This window comes from Rhincodon typus, chromosome 22 (genome assembly GCF_021869965.1).
Source record: "Rhincodon typus isolate 14 chromosome 22, sRhiTyp1.1, whole genome shotgun sequence".
NCBI lineage: Eukaryota > Metazoa > Chordata > Chondrichthyes > Orectolobiformes > Rhincodontidae > Rhincodon > Rhincodon typus.
Window position 1 is genome coordinate 29,495,003 of NC_063353.1, and position 24,365 is coordinate 29,519,367.

Genomic DNA, 24,365 nt, shown 5'->3' on the forward strand with positions numbered 1-24,365 from the left:
TATTCACTTTGGCAGGAAAAAAAACCCAGAAAGGCAGAATATTTCTTAAGTGGTGAGATATTGGGAAGTGTGGGTGTTGAAGGGGATCTAGGAGTCCTTGTTCAAGAGTTACTAAAAGCTAGCAGTAGGAAGAAAGCAATAGGAAGGCAAACTGTATATTGGTGTTAATTTCAAGGGAGTTGAGTATGCAGTAAAGTATAGAGCCTTGGTGAGACTGCGCCTGGAGTACTTTGTACAGTTTAGGTCTTCTTATCTAATGCAGTATGTGTTTGCCAAAGAGAAAGTTCAACAAAATTCACAAGATTAATCCCTGGAATGGCAGGATTGTTTTATGAGAAGAAATTGAGGCAACTCGTTACATTATCTCCAGAGTTTCGAAGAATGAGAGGTGATCTCATTGAAACTTATAAAGTCTTATGCGGGTGAGGCAGGATAGATGTAGATGGAATGTCTCCCTTGATTCTAGAACCCCAAGGATTTAATTTCAAACAACATTAAGGCTGTTTAAGACAGAAATGAGGAGGAATTTCATCTAGATGGTAACAAATCTTTGAAATTATATACCTCAGGGAGTACAAATGATCAACATGTACAAGACAGAAATTGATAGGTTTCTGGAGACTAATGGTATATTGGGATATGGAAACAACGTGGGAAAGTGGCATTCGGATAAAAGATCAGCTCTGGTCTAAATGAATTGTTGGGCAGATTAATGGGTTTAGTGTCACAGTCCTTTTCCTAAATTCCTCTGTTTCTAAAGTAGCCTAATATTAAGGACAGATTGCAAGTTGGCTGGATGTTGAATGTAGGATGTCCTTACACTGAATAAATCAGAACTGCAAGATATATCAAAGGAAAATTTTGCTGTACAGTTCCAAATTCTAAAATTCTAAATTCTAAAAGAGAGTTAAAGAGCCTGGGTCTCAAATCTGTGGCCATTCACATTTGTCTCTAACAAGAAGGAGAACATTTCAGAAAAACAGGAGGAATTAAAAAAAATGACTTACCTTTTTAGGGTTTTGTATTAGGCATTCATTCTGTATGAACATTGCTATTCATTCCCAAAAGTGATCTAATCATCTTTTCTATTTGGTGTGCATGTACTGCCCAATATACAATCACATTGTAGTAGAGCTAAGGATATATCAGTACATTTCACATAGTTTTATGTTATTTCATTCACATTTGATCTGAATTGAATTTCACGATTTTCTGCATGTGCGCTTCACCAAATGTTTTGAAAGTGACCAAGAAAACACTTAATAGGTGAAAATTTTATTTCAAAGCAAGTGAACATACAGAGCAACCAAATATAATAATGTTCCACCATGTTTCCTATCTTTTCTGTTCACTCACCCATGCTGAAATAAAATCTAAGATTTCCATCATTAGTTGTATCCAGATACGGCGTGCAAATACTTCTGTCTCCATCTTTGAGGAACACAAGAGACGAGCCTGACTCCACGACATTGCACTCAGTGCCAATGACAGCTCCTGATATTTCCCAGCTGTAGGGAGACGGAATGCAATAATCAGTCAGCTTGGTCTGTTTCTGCTTTGTACTTTAATTACAGCCACAACAACACTTAAACCCCACTTGCCTTTATAAACATCAGCAGCACACACTAGAGCTGAAAACTGAGAAAATATAGTTTAAATAAGGTTGTCCCAACATAATCCGACAGGCTTGATGAAAATAAGTATTAGGAATGTTAATGTAAACACATTTTTATTAGCACAGGGCAAGAAATGAAACATGAACCTGGGGTTTAAAGGATACAACTTGTGGAATGTGAATTTACTAACAGATATTTGAGTGAACAGAAGAATCTTTTTCCTATAGAAAATTGTTTACAAGAAAGTGACATTGATGATTTTCAGAAATAAATATCTGGATTAACAAGTGATTTTAAATACTATATCAGATTAAAAAGGGATTAAGTTGATGATTCGCACTGCAAAACAAAGCATTAATTGGAGGTCTGGTCAATCCAGACAAAAGACAAGGGCATGTCTAACTGCATAGATTACAAGAAGTCAGTAGTTTGAACAGCAAGATTTTTCTCTCACAGATCTATCTAAAAGCTTAATCTCAGTGGAATCTTGGATTCTCAACTAGAAGACATTGCATGTCTACCAATGCTGAATTCAACATCAATATCAACTTCTGACATTTACAATAAGAGAAAGGTAGGGAAAAATGGAGACAAATTAAAATAACTTCAAATGCCAAACACCGGAAACAAAACAGAAAATCCTAGAAATGAGAGACAACAAGATGCAGGGCTGGATGAACACAGCAGGCCAAGCAGCATCATAGGAGCAGAGAGGCTGACGTTTCGGGCCTAGACCCTTCATCAGAAAAGGGGGAGGGGAAGGGGGTTTTGAAATAAATAGGGAGAGAGTGGGAGGCGGATAGAAGAGGGATAGAGGAGAGGATAGGTGGAGAGGAAACAAACAGGTCGAAGAGGCGGGGATGGAGCCAGGAAAGGTGAGTGTAGGTAGGGAGTTAGGAAGGGGATAGGTCAGTCCAGGGAGGACGGACAGGTCAAGGGGGCGGGATGAGGTTGGTCGGTAGGAGATGGAGGTGCGGCTTGAGGTGGGAGGAGGGGATAGGTGGGAGGAAGAACAGGTTAGGGAGGCAGGGACGAGTTGGACTGGTTTTGGGATGCGGTGGGGGGAGGGGAGATTTTGAAACTTGTGAAATCCACATTGATACCATTGGGCTGCAGGGTTCCCAAGCGGAATATGAGTTGCTGTTCCTGCAACCTTCGGGTGGCATCGTTGTGGCACTGCAGGAGGCCCAGGATGGACATGTCGTCTGAGGAATGGGAGGGGGAGTTGAAATGGTTCGCGACTGGGAGGTGCAGTTGTTTGTTGCGAACCGAGCGTAAGTGTTCTGCAAAGCGGTCCCCGAGTCTCCGCTTGGTTTCCCCGATGTAGAGGAAGCCACACCGGGTACAGCGGATGCAGTATACCACATTGGCAGATGTGCAGGTGAACATCTGCTTGATGTGGAAAGTCTTCTTGGGGCCTGGGATGGGGGTGAGGGAGGAGGTATGGGGGCAGGTGTAGCACTTCCTGCGGTTGCAGGGAAAAGTGCCGGGTGTGGTGGAGCTGGAGGGGAGTGTGGAGTGGACAAGGGAGTCACGGAGAGAGTTGTCCCTCCGGAAAGCAGATAAGGGTGGGGAGGGAAAGATGTCTTTGGTGGTGGGGTCGGATTGCAGATGGCGGAAGTGTCGGAGGATGATGCGTTGGATCCGGAGGTTGGTGGGGTGGTACGTGAGGACGAGGGGGATTCTTTTTTGGTTTTTATTGCATGGACGGGGTGTGAGGGATGAGGTGCGGGAGATGTGGGAGACACGGTTGAGGGCGTTCTCGACCACCGAGGAGGGGAAGTTACGGTCCTTGAAAAACGAGGACAACTGAGATGTACGGGAGTGGAATGCCTCATCCTGGGAGCAGATGCGGCGGAGGCGAAGGAATTGGGAATAGGGGATAGCATTTTTGCAGGAAGGTGGGTGGGAGGAGGAGTATTCTAGGTAGCTGTGGGAGTCGGTGGGCTTGAAATGAATATCGGTTTCTAGGTGGTTGCCCGATATGGAGACAGAGAGGTCCAGGAAGGGGAGAGAGGTGTTCGAGATGGTCCAGGTAAACTTAAGGTTGGGGTGGAAGGTGTTAGTGAAGTGTATGAACTGTTCGAGCTCCTCGTGGGAGCACGAGGCGGCGCCGATACAGTCATCAATGTAACGGAGGAAGAGGTGGGGTTTAGGGCCGGTGTAGGTACGGAAGAGGGATTGTTCCACGTAACCTACAAAGAGGCAGGCGTAGCTTGGGCCCATGCGGGTACCCATGGCTACCCCCTTTGTCTGTAGGAAGTGGGAGGAATTGAAAGAGAAGTTGTTGAGTGTGAGGACGAGTTCGGCTAAGCGGATGAGGGTATCAGTGGAGGGGGACTGGTCGGGCCTGCGGGACAGGAAGAAGCGGAGGGCCTTAAGGCCATCTGCATGGGGAATGCAGGTGTAGAGGGACTGGACGTCCATGGTAAAGATGAGGTGTTAGGGACCGGGGAATTGGAAGTTCTGGAGGAGGTGGAGGGCGTGGGTGGTGTCACGGACATAGGTAGGGAGTTCCTGGACCAAGGGGGAGAAAATGGAGTCTAGATAGTTGGAGATCAGTTCGGTGGGGCAGGAGCAGGCGGAGACAATGGGTCGACCAGGGCATTCAGCTTTGTGGATTTTGGGAAGGAGATAGAAGCGGGCAGTGCGAGGTTGGGGAACGATGAGGTTGGAGGCCGTGGGTAGGAGGTCACCTGAGGTGATGAGGTTGTGGATGGTTTGCGAGATGATGGTTTGGTGCTCAGGGGTGGGGTCATGATCAAGAATCCTAGAAATGCACAGGTTCATTAGTTAGTGCCTGTAAGGAAGACATGTTCATGTTTTGATGGGGCCATTAATAAGATATAGATGTCAAGAAACAAAGAACTTGCATTTATATAGTACCTTTCACAATGCAACATAATAAAAATGAGCAAATAAAAAGGATCCTAAATTTGATTAATTAATTAATTTAAGATTATTTTAAACTCTCAAAATCCTTTTATCATTTGCCAACATTGTTGACTTTTATTTTAATATCTACACGGATCCACTCAACCGTACATGCTGCCACTGGAGTTGGACAGTTTCTACCTACACAGCATTCAATGAAAATAAATACAAGCAATTGTAAGGAAAACCTACAGTGGGAATGTTCACTAACTCTTTGTTAGGGACAATAAATCTAAACTCTCTCTCCATATCTTCAATAACAATTAACACTTACATAACACCTTTACTACAGTAACTATCCTCAGACATTGCTAGAGTAGGAGGAGAGGGAAGCCATCAACAAGCAACAATAGAAGAGTTACATTAATATTACAAAATAGAAACAGATGGTTAGGTCCAACCAATCCATGTTGCTGTTTATTCTCCACAAGTGATTTGCTAATGTAATCTCCATGTTATGATTACCTTTTATTCAATTCTCCTTCATTCACCAATCCAACCTATTTTTAAAGACAGGCGGCTGAACTTTTGATTGGCTGTGGGTGTGCCACAATATGGAGTTAGGATGTAGAAATGCACCCAATGACAGAGTCTTTACTTTTCAACAAAATTTCAGCTCCACAGTACTGCTGCACTAACTCATGTTCCTGCATTCCACAGACTTATTATGCTTAGTCTCAAAACCATAAGCAGAAATAGGAGACGCAAGGCACAACTAAAGAGCTAGATTTTGAGAAGGTTTATAAAATTGGATAAAGTTTCAGCAGTCAAGGCTAAGACAGCGAAAGGTTGTCAGCAATTGGACAGTGAAGGGAGAAGGGGTGCACAGGGAGTTACTGTCAGGAGGCTGGAATGTACAAACAAGGACATGGAGATGGATGGGATCTCTGAATGGGACAAGGAAACAACACAGACCAAGTTGCAAATGAAGATAGTAATGTAGATGGTGATTGTGGATGAAACAACAGTGTTAAGGGTCAGCATGTAGATTAAGCTTCACAGCGAGGTAGCTACCTCACTGGTTTGACCTCTGAGAATTCAGAATTTGTACACATTTTTGGTTAATTGTGGTGATAAAAAAACAGTAGTTAGTCTTAAGGGAAAGATCGCCGTAAACAACTGTTTGTAGTAAAAACAAATCCATGCAGTTTATTCCCTTCAAATACAGTAGATGCTGGAAATATGAAACCTTCCCCTACAATACACACAGAATACAATAAAAAATTACTCAGATTAAAATTGCTGGTATCTTAAACATTATAGAATCTCATAGAGTTAACTGAAGATTGAAGTCTTCAGGGAGACTGTTGCATAAATATCCTTGTGCAGTCAATTGAATGAGGGTAGGCACTGAGGAAAGGTGAAGGGAATTAAATTCCCTACGCTGTCAAGTGCTTTTTCTATAAGCGAGTGTAAAGAAAACCTTTTAGAGAAACTCTGCAGCAAAGAACTGAGAGAAGATGATTTAGTTTTTTCATGCTACGAAGTGAATAGCTGCATTTATTTCCTTCTGAAGTCGTAATAGCAATAAAGAGTTAAAATATTGTTTCCAATGGATCCTTTACATCCCACCACAAATACTTAATCCTTTTTCTCAGCAAATTTCTTTGACATGTAGCTGTGGTTTAAATATGTATGTTTGGGGCTAAAGCAACTCTCCTTTGAATCTCACTTATCCCCTCGATAACTGTACACATATTCAGAATACTAGAGATAACAAGCACTTACCCTGCAGGCTGACTTTCAAACTCTTCCACCCACTGTGTTACACTGCCTTCAGTCCAAAGATCAACATCCCTGGTTGTTACAAAGTTAAAATCAGTGCCCTCAGTCCCATGGAAATACATGGAGTTACCATCAGATTGACAGCTATGCTGTGGAGGGAGAGACAGAGTGCATTACAAGGACTCAGGACATTAGTTTATAAACACAACAATCCCAGGCTTCAACAAAGAGAATTTTGAAGAGGAATTTCAATTATTTATTCATTATTGCCTTAAGCATGAAGACAAATTATGATGGCAGCATCACAGTAAAAGACCCCAGAAGCTCAATCCCTCAGTCCCAAGAATCATTGTGATAAATAGAATATTTATTTTCATGAGCGTTTAATAGACTAATTATTTAAAGCAATAATAAACTGAAAATGGTCCATTTCTATAATGACAATCATTTTAACAACAATTTTTTTGTTGATTTCAGTCATTTCAAGTTTCTAAGAACTATAGTTTCTAACTTGTATGTCACTCTCCTCAATCCAAACTAATCTATGGCTTTAATAGCTCTTTTATATTGTGCTGTGTCTAGAAGACAATGCATAGTTTGTATTAATTAAGGCCTTTGAAATGCTACTGGTGCCTACTTGGTCTTATGCTTTAAATCTCTACGCATAGCATCAATTCTTTTGGGCTTTGCTATGGATTTATACAGCTGCTTTCTACTTTCAAGGAATTATATATTGGATTCCCTAGGTCTCTGTTCAGCTACACCCTTCAGTATCCTTCCATTTCTGCACATTTGATTTTCCTTCCACAATATATTATCACAGACTGCTCCACATTAAATTATCCCTTCCACTTGTTTTTCCATTCTGTTAATCTGATTATGCTCTCTCGAAGCCTTTTGCAGCTTACTTGGCCAGACCACCGATATGGATTAGGTAGATGATGGGATTTGATCATGAGGATCAAGCTGCAGTGGATTCAGGACTTGCTCCCTCACTGTATCTGTGGTGGATAATATGACGCGGTGGATCGGACTTGCCTTTGGACAGAGAACAGAAGAACGTAGCCAGACACATGAATGGGTAGGGAATACAGGAATGCAGACCATGTTCAGGCAGGTGGATTAGTTTAAAATGGCATCATGATAGGCACTGACATGGTAGGCTGAAGGGCCTGTTTCTGTGCTGTGCTGTTCTATGTTCTATGTTTTATGTTCTATAAGATTAAGAAGTTAACTTAGAAACTGAACTAATTAAATAATTTTACTGTTAAATCTGTGCACCATCAATAGTTTGAAATAATTACTAAGCTATCAGCTTGGTTAAATAGGAAAAATTCTGCGGCAAGATGCCTCATGTTATTAAGAATTTGATCATACAATTACCAAACCGTTAAGGTAACAATCTACTTAATATGTAAGTTCAGTCATTTTGCTTCCTGTTCATTTGAAACATTCATCAAATGATATTTCTAACTTTAAAATAAATCCAGCTATCTAGCATTGACAGATGTATTAAGATAAATCTGAATTGCTCCTATACATCTTACACCTGAAATGGTGTATCAAAAGAAAGGGTACATCTTTCTGTGAACAGAAAACCTCACAGTGCTCACACAATGTTTGTGGAATAGCAGATGTAGTTGTGTGAGGCGCTGCTTTCACCTCTGGAATATCTCTCTTCAATCTATCCTGGAGCCATATGAATAATAGATCATTTCTGTCTGATGACTTTTAAGAACATGGTCAGGGGTGAAATGAGTTCCAGTAGACTGAATTCAATGGTGAATGAGATAATAGTTAAAAGGACAGTAAAACAAATATATGGCTTATGTTCTGACAGATTGAAAGGGTTCACTACTAACCACATCTGTCTATCTAACAGCTTGCAATAATTTAGACTAACTTGTATATTAAAACAAAATAGCATGGCCATCTTGTACTAGTGAAATAATTATTTCTAACATATTTCAAATTTAGACAGAAAGCTTGGAGGTGAGTTAGTCCTGGAAGGACACCGAGAAATCCAGAGGATGGTGTTGAAATACAACAATACCAACAGAAGCATGAATCTGTTAACTTGTATGAATTAACTCATGACCTCAAAGTTATGACAACTGTTCAACACAAGGAGAGAAGACATGGATCGAATTAACATATCGAAGAGTTTGAAGGTAAATGGCAGCACATGGAGGTTAGTGAAATGCAAAAAAATCTTTAAATTCCTTTTTAACTGCCTTTAAAGTTTCATCCAAGAAATATTAAATCCTTCAAAGTGGTGCAGAAACCCACCATGATACTGATTCCTACTGCCAAAATTTGAAGAAACATGTTGAGAAACAGACTTTTTAGCTTTGGAAAGGAATGAATATGAGAGGTCCTCCTGGGTGCATTGAAGACATTAGTAATATGGAAGAGGCAGATCCAGAAGATTACTACAAAATAAGCTGCAGGACTTAAACAGCACAGTATAAAATAATGAAACTTAGGACAGATGCTGACAATTTCCTATCTGTACAAAAGAGATGAAGTCACAAGACAGACTCTCAGGTATAATAATGGATAATGGCAAAACCTTGCAATCATTTAAAAAAAAGAGCTGGCTGCTGTATAGGGGACTGTAGGTTATTTCTGGATGGATGAACCAGGGAGAGCTTAAGTATCCTCATCCATATCCATCCTGCGATCACAGAGACAGAAAAGGTAGAACTAAGGTCACAGGGGAAAGTAGATAATAGAGATAGACAGAGCTGGGAGCTCAGGAAGATAAGCAGTAAATCAAAACTATCGTAGAATGCCACAAGAATTAACAAAAATAACACCAAAATATTACTTCACATTATTTACATTGGGGTAACTTATTTATTCTATTGATGCCTAACTGAAGTGACAGCTTTGGAGACAGGGAAAATCAGCACTGAGAAATTCTGAGCATCATACAGGTGATGAATGACGATACTCACAGACAAGAGAGAAACATAAGGACAAGTATCATAGGGAACATCAAAGTAAAGAAAGAATGAAAAATAAAGTTAAAAATCAATGATGAAAATATAACCAGACAATGCAAATAATGATAGCAAATTAATAGTCTTAGCAAAGTCATTAAGACTGGAACAAAGACAGATAGTAAAACTAAATAAAAAGGAGGAAAAGGAATGTGAAACAAAGCAAAAATTCTTTATGATAATGAAAGAAATAAGAGAAGTAGGTGAGTGAGAAAGTGAAGATGACAAAGGTGAATGAAACATAATTTCAAATAAATCAACAATGGATAATAAGTAAAAGATACAAATAAAAACGATAGGACATTCTTCCTTATTTTTATAAACATCACTCCTCAATGAATGGGTGAGAGATAATGGCTGGACTTTTATCAGATTGACCAGGTTCTTGTCCAACAGTAGGAGAACTGGTACTGAATGCCTGCCAATTCCATGAGGAACATCGTCAGTCCTTCCCCACAGAGGGTGTCTCTGTCAGTGGGCATCGCACCAATCATGGGTTCTTTCTTAGCTTTCCTAGCTCTCACTCACTCTGAACCTACCTGGATGGTCACAGCATCCCCACCTTGCTTTGGTTTTTTGCTTTGCCACCCCAGTCAGTAATTCCAAGATCATAGTACTGCCAGATTACAGTAGCATTTAGAGTGGACACAAAGTCAAGAAGCTTGTCATAGTTGGCAGCATGCCTCAGTCAAGTCGATGGGATTAGCCTTTGTTCACGGGTTCCTGGTACAGTAAGTCAAGGGCAAATTCTAACAGCAGTCCAGGCCCTGTTCAGGGCAGTCAGAATCAGGGTCCCCACCTCATGAGGCATGAGAAGCCAAATGACAGGCAGCTCATCACCTGTCTTGACACTTTCTGCCCTATTGTGGGCTGCTTTCTTCATGGAGTGTGAGAGATGGAGGTATTATTTAAGCTGAAAGTTGGTGACACAGTTATTACTGTGGTGCAGATGAGGAGGTGTCTCAGGCAAGTGAGTTGGCGGCGCTAAGGTCGTGCAGGGTTATTGCTGTTGGCATTGGGACGTGTAATGGGGAAGCAATGGCCTAATGGTATTATCTGTTAAGCCAGAGACCCAAGTAATGTTCTGGGGACAAAAACGGAAGTTGCTGGAAAATCTCAGCAGGTCTGGTAGCATCTGTGAAGAAAAATGTTCTGGGGGCTCAAGTTCAAATCCCACAAGGCAGATGGTGGATTTGATTTGGAAAACACTCTGGAATTAAAAGCCTAATGATGAATATGAAACCATTATTAATTATTAGAAAAACTCACCTGGTTCACTAATGTCCTTTAGGGATGGAAACTGTCATGAAACTAACCTGATCTGGCCTATATATGACTCCAGACACACAGCAATATGGTTGACTCTTAAATGCCCTCTGGGCAATTAGGGATGGGCAATAAATGCAGCCTAGCCAGTGACGCCCTCATCCCGTGAATGAATAAAAAAAAGCAAGTGGGGAAGGTGTTGCAGGCAATGGTGAAAATGATAAATGCATAGTGGGAGGTTGATACAGTGGCAAAGTGAGGGTGAGGTATTAGAGAGGAGATAGTGACACTTACTCTGGAAGAGGGGAGAAGGTCTTCTTTCTACAGTGCGGGGCATTCCTCCAATCTGGGCAGCAACCGCAGACCAAGTTGGCATGGTCTGGTGTTCATGACTGCTGGTCCTTTGGGATCGAGGGAACCCCACAATAGCATCACTCTATCCAGCATGGCCTCCAAGTCCCTGGTCACAGAGCATAGTGCTGACTTCCCCCATCTGCCACGTTCGGGGCATATGTCAACGAGCATGCAGGGCAGCTCTGGACTGACAGTGTTTGTCCAGGTGCATAATGGGCTTTCAAAGAATGCATGGGCACAAGTATTGCTGGTGTTTTGATGGATATCCACCAAGTGGCGAGTTGTTTGGGAAGGGTGTGTGGAAAGATGGGGCAGAAATTGAACTTAAGAGACATTATGCAAGAGGTAGGTAATTAATGAGGCAAGTTTGTTGCAGAGATAATGGGTACACTGGTGATAATTTTCCTGGAATCCTTAGATTCTGGAGCAGTAGAAGAGGTTTAGAAAACTGCCAATATAACACATTTATTTTAAAAGGGAAACAGAAAAAAAGGGTTACTGTAAGCTAGGTAGCTTAATGTCTGTTATTGGGAAAATCTTATTGTCTATTATAGAGGATGTAATAGCAGAACATTTAGAAATATATAATATGATCAAGCAGAGTCAGCTTGATTTCATGTAAGAAGAATCATATCTGAGAAATTTACTAGAATTCTTTCAGGGAGGTAAAATGGAGGATAGATAACAGGGAAGCATTGGATGTAATATGTTTAGATTTTCAGAAGGTGTTTGATAAGGTGCCACACATTAGGCTACTTAATAAGATAAGAATCAATGGGGTTGGAAGTTGTGTATAGCAGGGATAGAGGATTGGCTAACTAACAGAGAATTAGGATGAGGGGGACATTTTCAGGATGGCAACCTGTAACTAGCAGAGTGCTAAAGGAATCAGTGCTGGGGAATCAATTATTTACAATATATGTTAATGATTTGAATGAGGAAATGGCATGTACTATAAAGAAGTTTGCAGGTGACACAATAGATGGGAAAGCAAGTGGAGATGATAACACAAACTCTGATGAGGGATGTAGGCAGGTTAAGAGGATGGGCAAGAACTTGGCAAATGGAATATAATATGGGGAATGTGAAGATTTGCACTTTGGAAGGAAGAATAGAGGAGCTGAAAATTATTTAAATAGAGAAAGACTGCAGATATCTATGGAACAGAGGAATTTGGGAGTCTTAATCCATGAATCACAAAAAGCCCATTGAGTGGGTTCTGCCATTCAGTGAGATCATGGCTGATCTTTTAATCCACAACTCCAATTTACTGCCTTTTCCCCATAACATTTGGTTTCCTTACTAATTAAAGATCTTTCATCTCAGCCTTGAATATACCTAATGACTCAGCCTCGACAGCCCTCTGTGGTAAATAAGTCCACAGATTGACACTCTGAGGAAAAAAAAGTTCTTCCTCATCTCTGTCCTAAATGTGCAACCCCTTACTCTGAGATTATGCCCTCTGGTCCTAGACTCTCCCACAAGGAGAAGTAACCTTTCTGCATCTACCCTGTCAAGTCCCCTAAGAATCTTTTCTATTTCAATGACTACAGGCCCAATCACCCAACTCTCCTTGTAAGACAGTCCCTCCATACCTGGTATCAGCATAGTGAACGTACTTTGGACAGCCTCCAATGCCAACATATCTTTCCTTAGATAAGGGGCTAAAAACTGTTCAAAGTATTCTGGCTATATTCTCACCAGTGCCTTGTATAGTTTTAGCAGAGCCTCTCTATCTCTACTCCATTCCTTTTGAAGTAAAATCCAACGTTCTATTTGAATTCCCTATTATCCACTGAATTTGGATGCTAGCTTTTTGTGATTCATGGATTAAGACTCCCAAATTCCTCTGTTCCATAGATATCTGCAGTCTTTCTCTATTTAAATAATTTTCAGCTCCTCTATTCTTCCTTCCAAAGTGCAAATCTTCACATTCCCCATATTATATTCCATTTGCCAAGTTCTTGCCCATCCTCTTAACCTGCCTATATCCCTCATCAGAATTTGTGTTATCATCTCCACTTGCTTTCCCATCTATTGTGTCACCTGCAAACTTCTTTATAGTACATGCCATTTCCTCATTCAAATCATTAACATATATTGTAAATAATTGATTCCCCAGCACTGATTCCTTTAGCACTCTGCTAGTTACAGGTTGCCATCCTGAAAATGTCCCCCTCATCCCAATTCTCTGTTAGTTTGCCAATCCTCTATCCCTGCTATACACAACTTCCAACCCAATTGATTCTTATCTTATTAAGTAGCCTAATGTGTGGCACCTTATCAAACACCTTCTGAAAATCTAAATATATTACATCCAATGCTTCCCAGTTATCTATCCTCCATTTTACCTCCCTGAAAGAATTCTAGTAAATTTCTCAGATATGATTCTTCTTACATGAAATCAAGCTGACTCTGCTTGATCATATTATGTATTTCTAAATGTTCTGCTATTACATCCTCTATAACAGACAATAAGATTTTCCCAATGGGGAAAAGGCAGTAAATTGGAGTTGTGGATTAAGAGATCAGCCATGATCTCACTGAATGGCAGAACCGACTCAATGGGCTGAGTGGCCTACCTCTGCTCCTACATCTTACGGTCAGATACAGTGAGAGAACCTGCCTCACAGTGACAAAAGCCTTAACAAAACACAATGCAACATAGACTTAGCCAAAAAACCCGCAAGATTCGGCCAATGGTGTCTTGTATCAGCATACTTCTACAATCTGATTCCAATAGATTAATATGATTAATTTCTTACTGCTGCATTTAAATTCCAATCAAAGTCTAAATATCTTGGAGTCAGCACGAAGTTGGAACTGATCTGATCATTGCATTAACATTTTGCTTTATTTAAATATCTGTGCCTCAGTGGGCTTCTGATTTAAAATAAACAATCTTGAACAATATACAAAGAAGTTTTTTTGTGCAGATGTCAGTCCTGGGGAATAAAATATGTTTCTATTTTTATATCCAGAATCAATCCCAAACTGCCAATACAAAGAATTAGCATCTGTAAAATGTAAAATCCTTCTTTGATGCCTTACATGCTGATTCATCACAATCCAATCTTAATACTATTTGCTCTGTGTTCATACTATAACTGAATGGAATTATTTAAATTTCGTTTTTATAATGAGAAGTGTCTAACTACTTGGGAATGTACACAAGTTAAATTACATGAAGTCTCAATTCTCTGGAGCTTGTCTGAAATGCTAACAAAACCTAATTAATTATGTCTGAATTGTTTTTTTAAATCCCAAATCAACTGCAAACCAAAATCAGCTAGATCTAATTTTTTAAAGTTCATCATTTAGCTAACACAGCCTCAGTGGAGTCAATTTTCACTTTGGGAACATGAATGAACAGAGTACCCCAATCAGTCATTTGTACGTGGCAGAGAGGCCACTGCCATTTTGAGATACTAAGGCCTTTTTTAACATCAGGCACGAAAGGGGCGGGGATAGTTCAAAGGATTACGGATGGGCTCTACTGGTCATCATACAGGTATATATATTGGGCTTCATGATCACAAGGTGGGGTAACGACTTCGCCTTCCCCAAAATTCATTACCTCACTTCTCCAGAATGAATTCCATTTGCCACTTTTCTGCCCAAATATATTCGTGGAGTCTAGAGCTAACCTTTCACCATCAATCATGTGGCCAATTTTCATATTACGTGCAAACTTCTTGATCATGCCCCTATATGTAAATTTAAAACATTAATATTGATCATTAACAATGAGGGATGCAGTAATGAGTCCGGGGAACCTCACTGGAATCAGCCTTCCAATCACAAAATCATCTGTTAACCATTAAATCCAACTTGCCATTTTCGCTTGGATTCTTAATTTCCTGACCATTCTGTCATGTGTGACCTTATTAATATCCATTAAACACAGTACCCTCTTTGTTATTTCCTCCCAAAATTCAATCAACCTAGTCAGATACAAACTTCCCTTAACTTACCGATACTGACAACCTTGATTAACCTGTATCTCTCGAAATGACAACTTGTATTATCTCAGAATTTTTTCCAATAAATGGTCTATCATGGTTAGACTGATTGGCCAGTAATTATTCTACACCTTCCATTCTATTTAAACAATTGTCCAATATTAGTAGCCATCCAGTCTTTGCAAAAGTTCACTTTGGAGCCCCTAGATTATTAAATGCAACCTACTTCATCTGGTGTGTGATCTTTGTCATCTGTTACTGTGCCTGCTTAAAATTAGTAAAGTTAAACAAATAAATTGAGGTAAAATAGAAATGAATTCTAGCCTGGTCAGAACCAATCTCTACAATCGATTCAGTTTAATTTTTAATTCTGTTTGTTATCCATCATGTCATTTTTCATTGGATACTGAATCCACATGCTTACTCAGCATCTGGAGTTACAGCTGTCATTGCCCAGTAAGTAGAATCAATTGCATGTTATTTGTGTCAGTATTAACTGCCAGGTTAGAGAGGACAGTAGGTACTTGGGTGCAACTAATTTTACGTTTGTTCTGAAAAGGCATCTTCAGGACAAGAGTCTCATCACAGAAAAGATGTTCATTTTACAACTAACAAGCTGAAGAACAAAATTACATATAAGAAGGTTAATATCTGCAATATTCATTCAGGCCTATTTTTGCTTGATTCTTTCATGAGATGTTGGTATTGTTAGTAAGGCCAGCATTTATTGCCCACCCCTACTTGCCTTTGAACTGAATAGCTTGTTTGGCCTATTCATGGGCAGCTAAAAGTCAACATCACTGTGGGTCTGGAATCACATTTAGGCCAGACTGGATAAGGAAGTCAGATTTCCTTCCTTAAAAAACATTAACAAATCAGATGGTTTCATGATCACTGTATTTTTTAATGGAATTTAACTTCCACCAGCTGCCCTGGTGGGAACTGAACATATTTCACAACAGGAATAAACTGGTCTCTTGATTACTGGTTCAATGATACTACCGCTACATCACCAGAGATTGATGATTGAGACTCAGGCTCAAAAGACTGATGATGATACATAATTGTTGAAACTCCAAAACAATTAAGATATGTCTATTTTAGGGGCAGTCATTGTGACATAAATTGAACTATATTAGATTGCTAAGAGATCATGTACTGAATTGGGAAGCAATAAACGATATGTTGACTGACACCAATGATCCGATGATGATTGTCAACTGTGAGTGCTCTCCTCCGATTATTTCTGACGGCAATATTACGCCGACTTTTAAAAATTAAAGCAAAAGTCCCGTCTTGTTTAACACATTATTTTTATTACACCACATACCCTTTCATTATTTCTTTTCATTTTTAGGTATTTTGCACTTTATTTTTAAAATATCTTTATGAGATATCACTGCTAATGGACACCCTCCAGGGCATCAACAAACGCTTGGTGACAGTAGAGACTGCAGATGCTGGAAACTAGAGTCAATAAACGTGGAGCTAGAAATGCACAGCCGGTCAGACAGCAGCCGAGGAGCAAATGTTTTGTGCCAAAACCCTTCGTCAGGACTGGGGAGGGGGAGGAGAGCCCAAAAATAAATAGAGGGAGGGTAGGTGAGATGGAGATAGGTGGATGCAGGTAGGGTTGGTCAGTGGGAAGGGTGGAGCGGATAGGTGAGTAACAGGTGCTGAGGAAGAAGACATGGCTGTGGTAGCAGGATTGCTTCAGAATGTGGTCGAAGAGCTTCAGGGCAGAGGAGATAACCAGAGGGCTGCAGTGGGAGAGAGACTCACTGAGCTCTATTTGGAGGGAGGAGGAAAACTTCTTCAAGGTGGGCATCCTTGGACTTTGCAGTTTGGTTTTCATCAACTTGGAAACAGTAAGGACTGTGGATGCTGGAAGCTAGAGTCAATAAATGTGGAGCTGGAAAAGCACAGCCAGTCTGACAGCGTCCGAGGAGCAAATGTTTCGGACTGGGGAGTGTGAGAACATTTTGGGCCAAAACCCTTCGACAGGACTGGCTGATTTGACTTGACTTGAGTAGAGTTCAGGAAAAGGTATTATTTCTTCAAAAGGCCAAAGAAGCAGTTTTAGCTGATGTCAAGGTTAGCAATCCATTCAACAGCTTCAGCTGATGCAGTGTGAATAGGGACATTGCCACCAGGAGTGGATCTCTCGGCGTAGGACTTCAGTCTAAGGGCAATAATCAGATCTGGAATGTCAGAGTTACAATTTAGGCTATTTGTCATGTTAATATTGAGGATGGGCCACAATTGAAAGGGTTGTTCAGACATTCCATGGAAAATTGATACCTGGGATTTTGCCACTCAGGCCAGTTACCAGGTTACAAATGATGAATCAGGAGATTGAAAAGGAGATGATTTGCAGGAATTTAAACTGAAAACCCTTCAGGAAGATTATTCCTGAATGAAAATAAAATATTTCCTATTTAGATATGAAAACATTAAAGTATTGACATCTATGGATATTTTATTTCATATTTAGAATGAAGCACACGAAATCTGCTGTTGTAATTTCATGGCTTACGCAAGCCTAATCCCATGTTGGGAAATATTCATTTTGTGTACCCTTTGAAGCATTTATATTTTAAAATCTCAGGTAGGAAATGAAAATGTCTATTCAATTATACTTCATTTTCACAAATTAAATCCTACAGTATTCATTCTGGAGTATGTAAACACCAAATATTGAATAAGAATTGAGAATGATATCATGCAATATGCTATTCATCATGATAGGTCATTTCATCTTAAATACAACACAGTGCTGAGGGTTGTGTTTGTATTTTACCAGTGTTTTATGATACTAGGCTTATGAGGGTCTTTGAAGCTATTGGCAGCTCCAGGCTTGTAGCATCCAACAGTCATTGCTATTAGGAGTGAAAGGAAAGGCAGAAAATTGCGACAGCAGAAAGAGTAAAAATGAATTAAGTAAAGTTGAGGGCAAGTCTACTTTGTTTCTGCCTGTTATTTTACTTGCTGGTAGGGGAAGTTACAGAAAACAAATATGTGGCTGAAACACATAGTTCTAATTCACAATACTTTACAGAGGAATACAATGCCTCTTGTATTAGATATGTGGGATTGATTCCTTCATGTTGATATAATGCCAACTTCTCCCTTCCACAGTCAGGATGCTTTATCCAGGTCAAAACAATGGAAACTAGTTGAATTAGATTGGATGAATGTGTCAGGTAACCCGGGTATGGTGTGCATGTAACTGTTGTAACAAACATGTAAAAGTATATTAAAGTATTTTGAAGTACTTCGTTGTATTTCTCTCTACTTTAACTTTCAACCGTTAATGCTTAGCAAGGTAAAAATTTCTCAGAAGATATGGCTAAAAAATAACAATTGGTGGAAAATAAATACAATGTCAAAAGAGCTAGGTATTTCATCTTTCTGCATTTGTGTGGCGTTGAGCTAAAACCAGTGCAAAATTATACCCTCAAATGAATTGTTATGGCCTGAAAATCTGAGCCAACTTTAAAATGGGGAGATAAGATCTGCACATTGAATGTAAGCTAATTAATTGTAAACTCTTCTAAACTCATTATAATGTTGTTAATGGTTTGAATGTTCTTGGAATTAGTCTTAGAAATAAACATACACAGCATATTTTTGAATTTTAAGGAATATTTTGTTAGTAACTGGGAAACTGAACTTTACTTCCTCTTACAATCAACCATCCCTTGTCTTTCTTGAAGGATCTTATTTGCCACTGGCCTGCCACAGGTATCAGAATGTCTCCTCCACTTTGCCCCAGTGTCCAATCCGCACGTGGGAACCTGAAAGTGAGTGTCAGCAGCCTATTCAACTGTAAGAGGCACCATAACTGAGCCTAATCTAGTTAGGCACCAGATGTTCACACATCCACTTCCAGCTGGTGGTCACTGGATGCCGATCAAAAACAGTGATGCCGACTAATTTTTTTCCCTTTTCCTAATCAGGGAATGATGTAGCCAATTCTAGCATTCCTATTACAACCCAGACTTCATTTTAAATCTCTTCTTAACCAGAAATAAATCCATCTTTCATTCATAAATGGGACATTAAATTAATTTGATTGCACTGTATCCAATTACTAGACAATGCTATCTAAAGCAGATGACTGCACTCTTATTAATCATCATTACTGATACTCATATACTTAACATACAATGAAAATGTAAAATATTAGAATGCTAAAATACATCAAATACATTGACTTAACTTTAAAACATAATATATGTTAAAACATAAAACATGTTATAAATAAGACTTGAAACAAAACATAGAAACACTGAATTTAAACAGTTTTGAAAATTTAATAATTGTTAGTCATTCTGAGTTCCAAGTATGTGAAAATTAATAATATGCAGATTGATTTTAATTCTCTCCAATAAGTAGGAAAGAAGCATACGAGTGGTTAAAATGAAAGAGCTCATCTGCAGTTTTAACACTGTCCAATCTTAGCATGTATGTTGTCAGACTCCGAAAAGAACTTACATGCTTCAATTAGATTGCTTCTTATTCTTCTAAATTGCATTTTGCTAAAGCAAATAATGTCAACACCGATGGCAGAAAATAATGAAAATAACCAGGGAGCAGAGGTTTGTTTCCAATGCAAGCAGGTTGTTAGGTGGAGCTAAAACAATTCCCATTTCAAGGCTTCCCTTCACATACAAGTCTAAATGACCTCACCTTCATGTCTTAAGAAATGTTTCCTGTCACATTTATTATTGCACAGCTAGATGCACATCAAGGATTATTATCAAAATAGGTTCTGGATTTTCTCCCTGAGGCTTCACTGTTGTGATGATATTTCCCGACAGCTGGGCCTCACGCTTAGTTAGGATTACTGCTGTTGGATTACAGGCATTGGGTTTGGGAAATGGCAGACTGCAAATTGCTGGTGACAGATGGAGAGGAATCTGCCCTCAACACCTTCATTTCAGAACAAGTGAACATCATAAATTTCCTAAATTAAGAGGATGTCATTCAACCCAGCCAGACAGAAGGACATATTTGATAGCCAGACGGACCAAGACGTAATTGCAACTCAAATTCTGTATAGAACGGCATTAAATGTCATTCGCAAGCAGGTTTAAATTAATGTGCCCTTCCAACAGAAAAGACTTTTAATGACTGTCATATTTTAACTGATTAGTCACTGGGTATGACTGCTCTACAGAGGTATAGAGCTTATCAATTAGAATCAAGACACAGCAAAGAGCTAAGTACAAAACAATAAGTGACTACGATAAGGGAATTAACTGGATCAAACCTTTACTGTGGCTCCAGGAAAGAAAAGCCAGTGGCCTGTGTCGACTGGGTCTAGATTATCTTCCAGAAGCATCTGTTTGTGTGCAGCATTGATGATCAGTATGTTATCCAGGGCCCAACAAGCCTCATAGACATCACTTCCATGGAGCTGCTCTTGCTTCCATTTAAATTTGATGTTTTCACCTTTCGCATCTTGAGGAAGATAGATTATGTGGATAACGGTGCTGATGTTAGATGGAGCCCTGTTATTAAAAAAAAAGCCTTTTTTGTGCAATTTTCTTGCTATCTTTCACCTGGTCTTTCATCCTGCTCACATCCTCTTCTCACAGAAAAGGGGTGATTACATATTTCTCAACCATTGCTCTCAATCTTATGATAGAGCCAATCAATCAAACAAGATAGTGCAAGCATTTCCCTCCTTTCTCGCGTTTGTGTGTATTATTAGCAGCATTTAAACATACAAAGGATCTCAACTCAGCAATTTATCTCTAGGAACCAATTCATGACCCTTGGCTAGTGATTACATATTTAACATCTGCAAAGACTTCCACATTACTCACATATTAAATCAAGGCTTAGGGACAAGAGCTTAATGGTGGGCAGTATGGTACCACATCTCCCTTCTTTCGGTTCCTTGCCATTAACATTCATTTGTACAAACCTAATTTTCTCCAGAATAATCCAATCAGCTGAGGTGTTCTTGCTGTAGGAGACGATGATACCAGGATCAGTATAGCTAAAGCGACATGTACCAGATCCTGGAAAGCAGATCAGAAGGGATAAAATGGCATCACGTAAAGATCTGATGTATGCATCAGTAACCACAGCAGTGACCTTCCATCGCCCCAATGTTAGTCTTTAGAATTTCATGTGTTAGATTTATGATGAAATTATTGGTGGATTTGTGGCTAAATAGAAATATGGAATTTGTGTGATTGATCTGACATCTATGACGTATAGACAATAATCCTGGAAAGTAATCTGTCACTCTCCCCGATAGAAAAAACTGAATAAATTTGAAGAAATATTAGGCGTTGGTAACACAAACCAGTTCACCTGCCACAGAAGAGCTCATTGATGTTTTAACAGCTGGGACATATATCTAACTACTGCATGTATGGGGAGTAATAAATCATGTATTGTCTGGAAGCCTGATTTTTGGTGCATGAACAGGTAGAAACATAACGTATCTCTCACTCTATCATGTAATGCATGGTTGATGATCTCTTACTGTTGAATCAAACAACATGTACACAGTGCATCTGAATAGTTTTCAAATTCAGATTGAGCAGAAGTAGTGCTTAAATAACAGAACCGACTCTTTGCACTCCCTGCACCCTAAAAATAGTCCATACATTTTATCAATGAGTTGGAACAAAACGTAGCAGACTGGAATTTAAGAGCAACATTTTGAACTGCTAATTATGAATTGTGGACTGCCCTCAAGGGTGGTAGAGGCAGAAACCTCTATAACTTTTAAGAAGTGTTTAGATGTGTACTTGCAATGCTAGCGTAGACAAGGCTATGGACCAAGTGCTAGAAAGTAGGATTCGAATAGTTAGGTATTAGTTTTTGACCTGTGCAAACTCGATAAGCTGAAGGGCCGTTTTTTTGTTCTGTGGACTTCTAATGCTAAAATGTGTAGAAGATCTCATCCCTGTCTTTCTGATGTAGTTTTTGGCTGAGGTCTATGTGGTCTAGGCTGTCCTGCTTTCTGACTCTTCCCCCCATTCTGGAGGGAAGTAGGAGATCTCAATCCTGATGTCTTCTCAGTAGCTTAATCTCAATGCCTTGAAACTGCCAGCTTTTATATCTTTCCCACTGTCCATTTTGACCCATTAGTCTTTTTCCCAGCTCTAGTCACGAGGCCCCTGCCTTCACCCGGGAGCGTATTACATTTGTATTGCCACAGATCTTATGGCTGGGGGTTTAGTTCTGCACAACGCAAAAATGGCTACCCTGGCCTCTTCTTGGTAATATATGGCCTGTAGCTGTTTGCCCTTATCTAAGAATGACTCTGGTAGGTGTATACAAACTCTCATATTTATATTATTGTACACAATATGTACACACTCCATTAGTTCAGCTCTAATCAGTACAGATTATTCCATCCTCTCTTAACAGTCTCTTGTACATGACTGTTAATATTGCTGTTGCATCATGGTAGACATGAAAATCACATTATATCCATTCTCATTCTACTACAGTACATCTCCCAGAAAGTTTCACATAACTTTTACATAAATGTTATTTAACTAGTTCTTTAACCTATTTACATTCTCTGAGAATTGATTGGAGAAATTGTTCAGGAAAGATTTAGAGGATATGGCCCAAACACAGCAAATGGGACTACTTCAGTTTGGGAAACCTGGTCAGTATGTACGAGTTGGGCTGAAACGCCTGTCTCCATGCTGTATGACTCTATGTCTTCTCATCCCCACCCTTCAAGTCTAGACTTCACTTGTTGAGCATTTGTGTTACTCCTGGAGCTCGCTCTGATCTTGATATCCTCACCGGTGATGGAGGCAGCAGGAGTGACGACCATGATCAGACATGTGGAATTCCCCACAGGCACTTTCAACTTTCTATTATTACCATTTAGTATAAAGTGAAATTCAGGCAAAGCCAGTTCAATGATGCCTCCTTCTTCCTCCCCTCATCAAATTCCCCTCTGTTTATTTTCACACAGTACTCTCCTTAACTGCCTAGCTGGGAACTCTTATAGTTACACATCAGATAACAGCCTGTCAGTATGAGCACAGACAGCTGAGACCACAGTAATCTGCTAAGAATTTTTTTTAACAATACATCGTGTAGGCTTTTGAAGACCAGTCTCATTATAACAAAGGTGTGGCTGATGCTAGGTCTTAAATTTTCAGCGGGTACAAATATCAAAAAGCATTGGAACAAAAGATAAAAACCAAAAGAACTGCAGGTGCTGTAAATTAGGAACAAAAACAAAAGTTGCTGGAAAAGCTCAGCAGGTCTGGCAGCATCTGTGAAGGAAAAAACAGAGTTAACATTTCAGGTCCAGTGACCCTTCCTCAGAACATCTGTTTTTTCCTTCACAGATGCTGCCAGACCTGCTGAACTTTTCCAGCAACTTTTGTTGTTGTTGGAACAAAAGATATTTTTCTCAATGATTTCCCTTTGATAAACTTGCTTGATAGATTGACTGAGTGTAATTCCTATTAATATTAAGTGATGGTGGCCTCAGGTGTAACTAAACACACATTCACCACAGCTTTCTGACAGGAACTGTTATCCGCATGAACTATAATTTTATGCGGTTGTTCGTTTGCTCACCTAGCTGGTTGTTCTGTGGTGCACAGACATTTCGTTGCCATTATAAGCAAGATCATCAGTGTGACCTCTAATCAAAGCGTTGGTCTGCATCTATGTGTTTGTTAATGGAGTCCCATGTTGAGAACCAGGCCTCCAGAAATTCCCTCGCATGTCTGTTGTTCGCTTGTCCCAGTGTAGTCACTTTGTCTCAGTCGAACTGATGGCCTTCATTGTCTGTGTGTAATGAGACAAGTGAATATTGTTTTTTTTCCTGCCAGCTGGTGTTTGTATATCCTGGTTGTCAGCTTCCTCCCCATTTGTTCAACGTAATGTCTATTGCACTCGGCATATAGGCCCCGTATACAGATCGTTGCTGAAAAACAGAACTAGAAGTGCCACGACCCACAACACCATAGGATCATATAAATTCGAAACGGAGCAGAACACCAACGCTTCGATTAGAGATGGCACTGATGATGTTTCCTAGAATGGTAACGAAATGTCTGCACACCACAGAACAAATGGCTCGGCGAGCAGAACAACTACATTCACAACCCAAGCTACAAATTTTCGCTAAGACCCATAACTTTGAAACTACAATGCTGTTTCTTTTTTCAAAATGCTTCTTTGATAAATCGCTCTCCTCACTTGAACAAGGTTCCAGAGGGTGAAATGTTTGAGCAGTGTAGTCATGGCTCATGACCACAAACTCAAATACATTGTGAATAATAAAGGACCAGTAGCATAATAAGAAGAACTGAAATGTTTTGTATCAGAGATAGTAGGAACTGCAGATGCTGGAGAATCTGAGAATAACAAGGTGTAGAGCTGGATGAACACAGCAGGCCAAGCAGCATCAGAGGAGCAGGAAAGCTGACGTTTTGGGCCTAGACCCTTCTCGAAACGTTAGCCTTCCTGCTCCTCTGATGCTGCTTGGCCTGCTG

At 39.8% G+C, this 24,365-nt stretch overlaps 1 protein-coding gene across 1 annotated transcript in view; it reads right to left on the reverse strand.

The window, feature by feature from the left end:
• The window catches only part of reln (reelin), a 294,405-nt gene that overhangs the window by 131,141 nt on the left and 138,899 nt on the right, over window positions 1–24,365 (reverse strand). The window contains exons 9-13 of the mRNA XM_048609963.1: window positions 20,798–20,894; window positions 20,138–20,378; window positions 6,279–6,424; window positions 1,357–1,508; window positions 1,008–1,051 (exon numbers count right to left, since the gene is read on the reverse strand). Of these exons, the coding sequence (XP_048465920.1) occupies window positions 1,008–1,051; window positions 1,357–1,508; window positions 6,279–6,424; window positions 20,138–20,378; window positions 20,798–20,894 (680 nt within the window). The remainder of the gene's footprint in view (window positions 1–1,007; window positions 1,052–1,356; window positions 1,509–6,278; window positions 6,425–20,137; window positions 20,379–20,797; window positions 20,895–24,365) is intronic.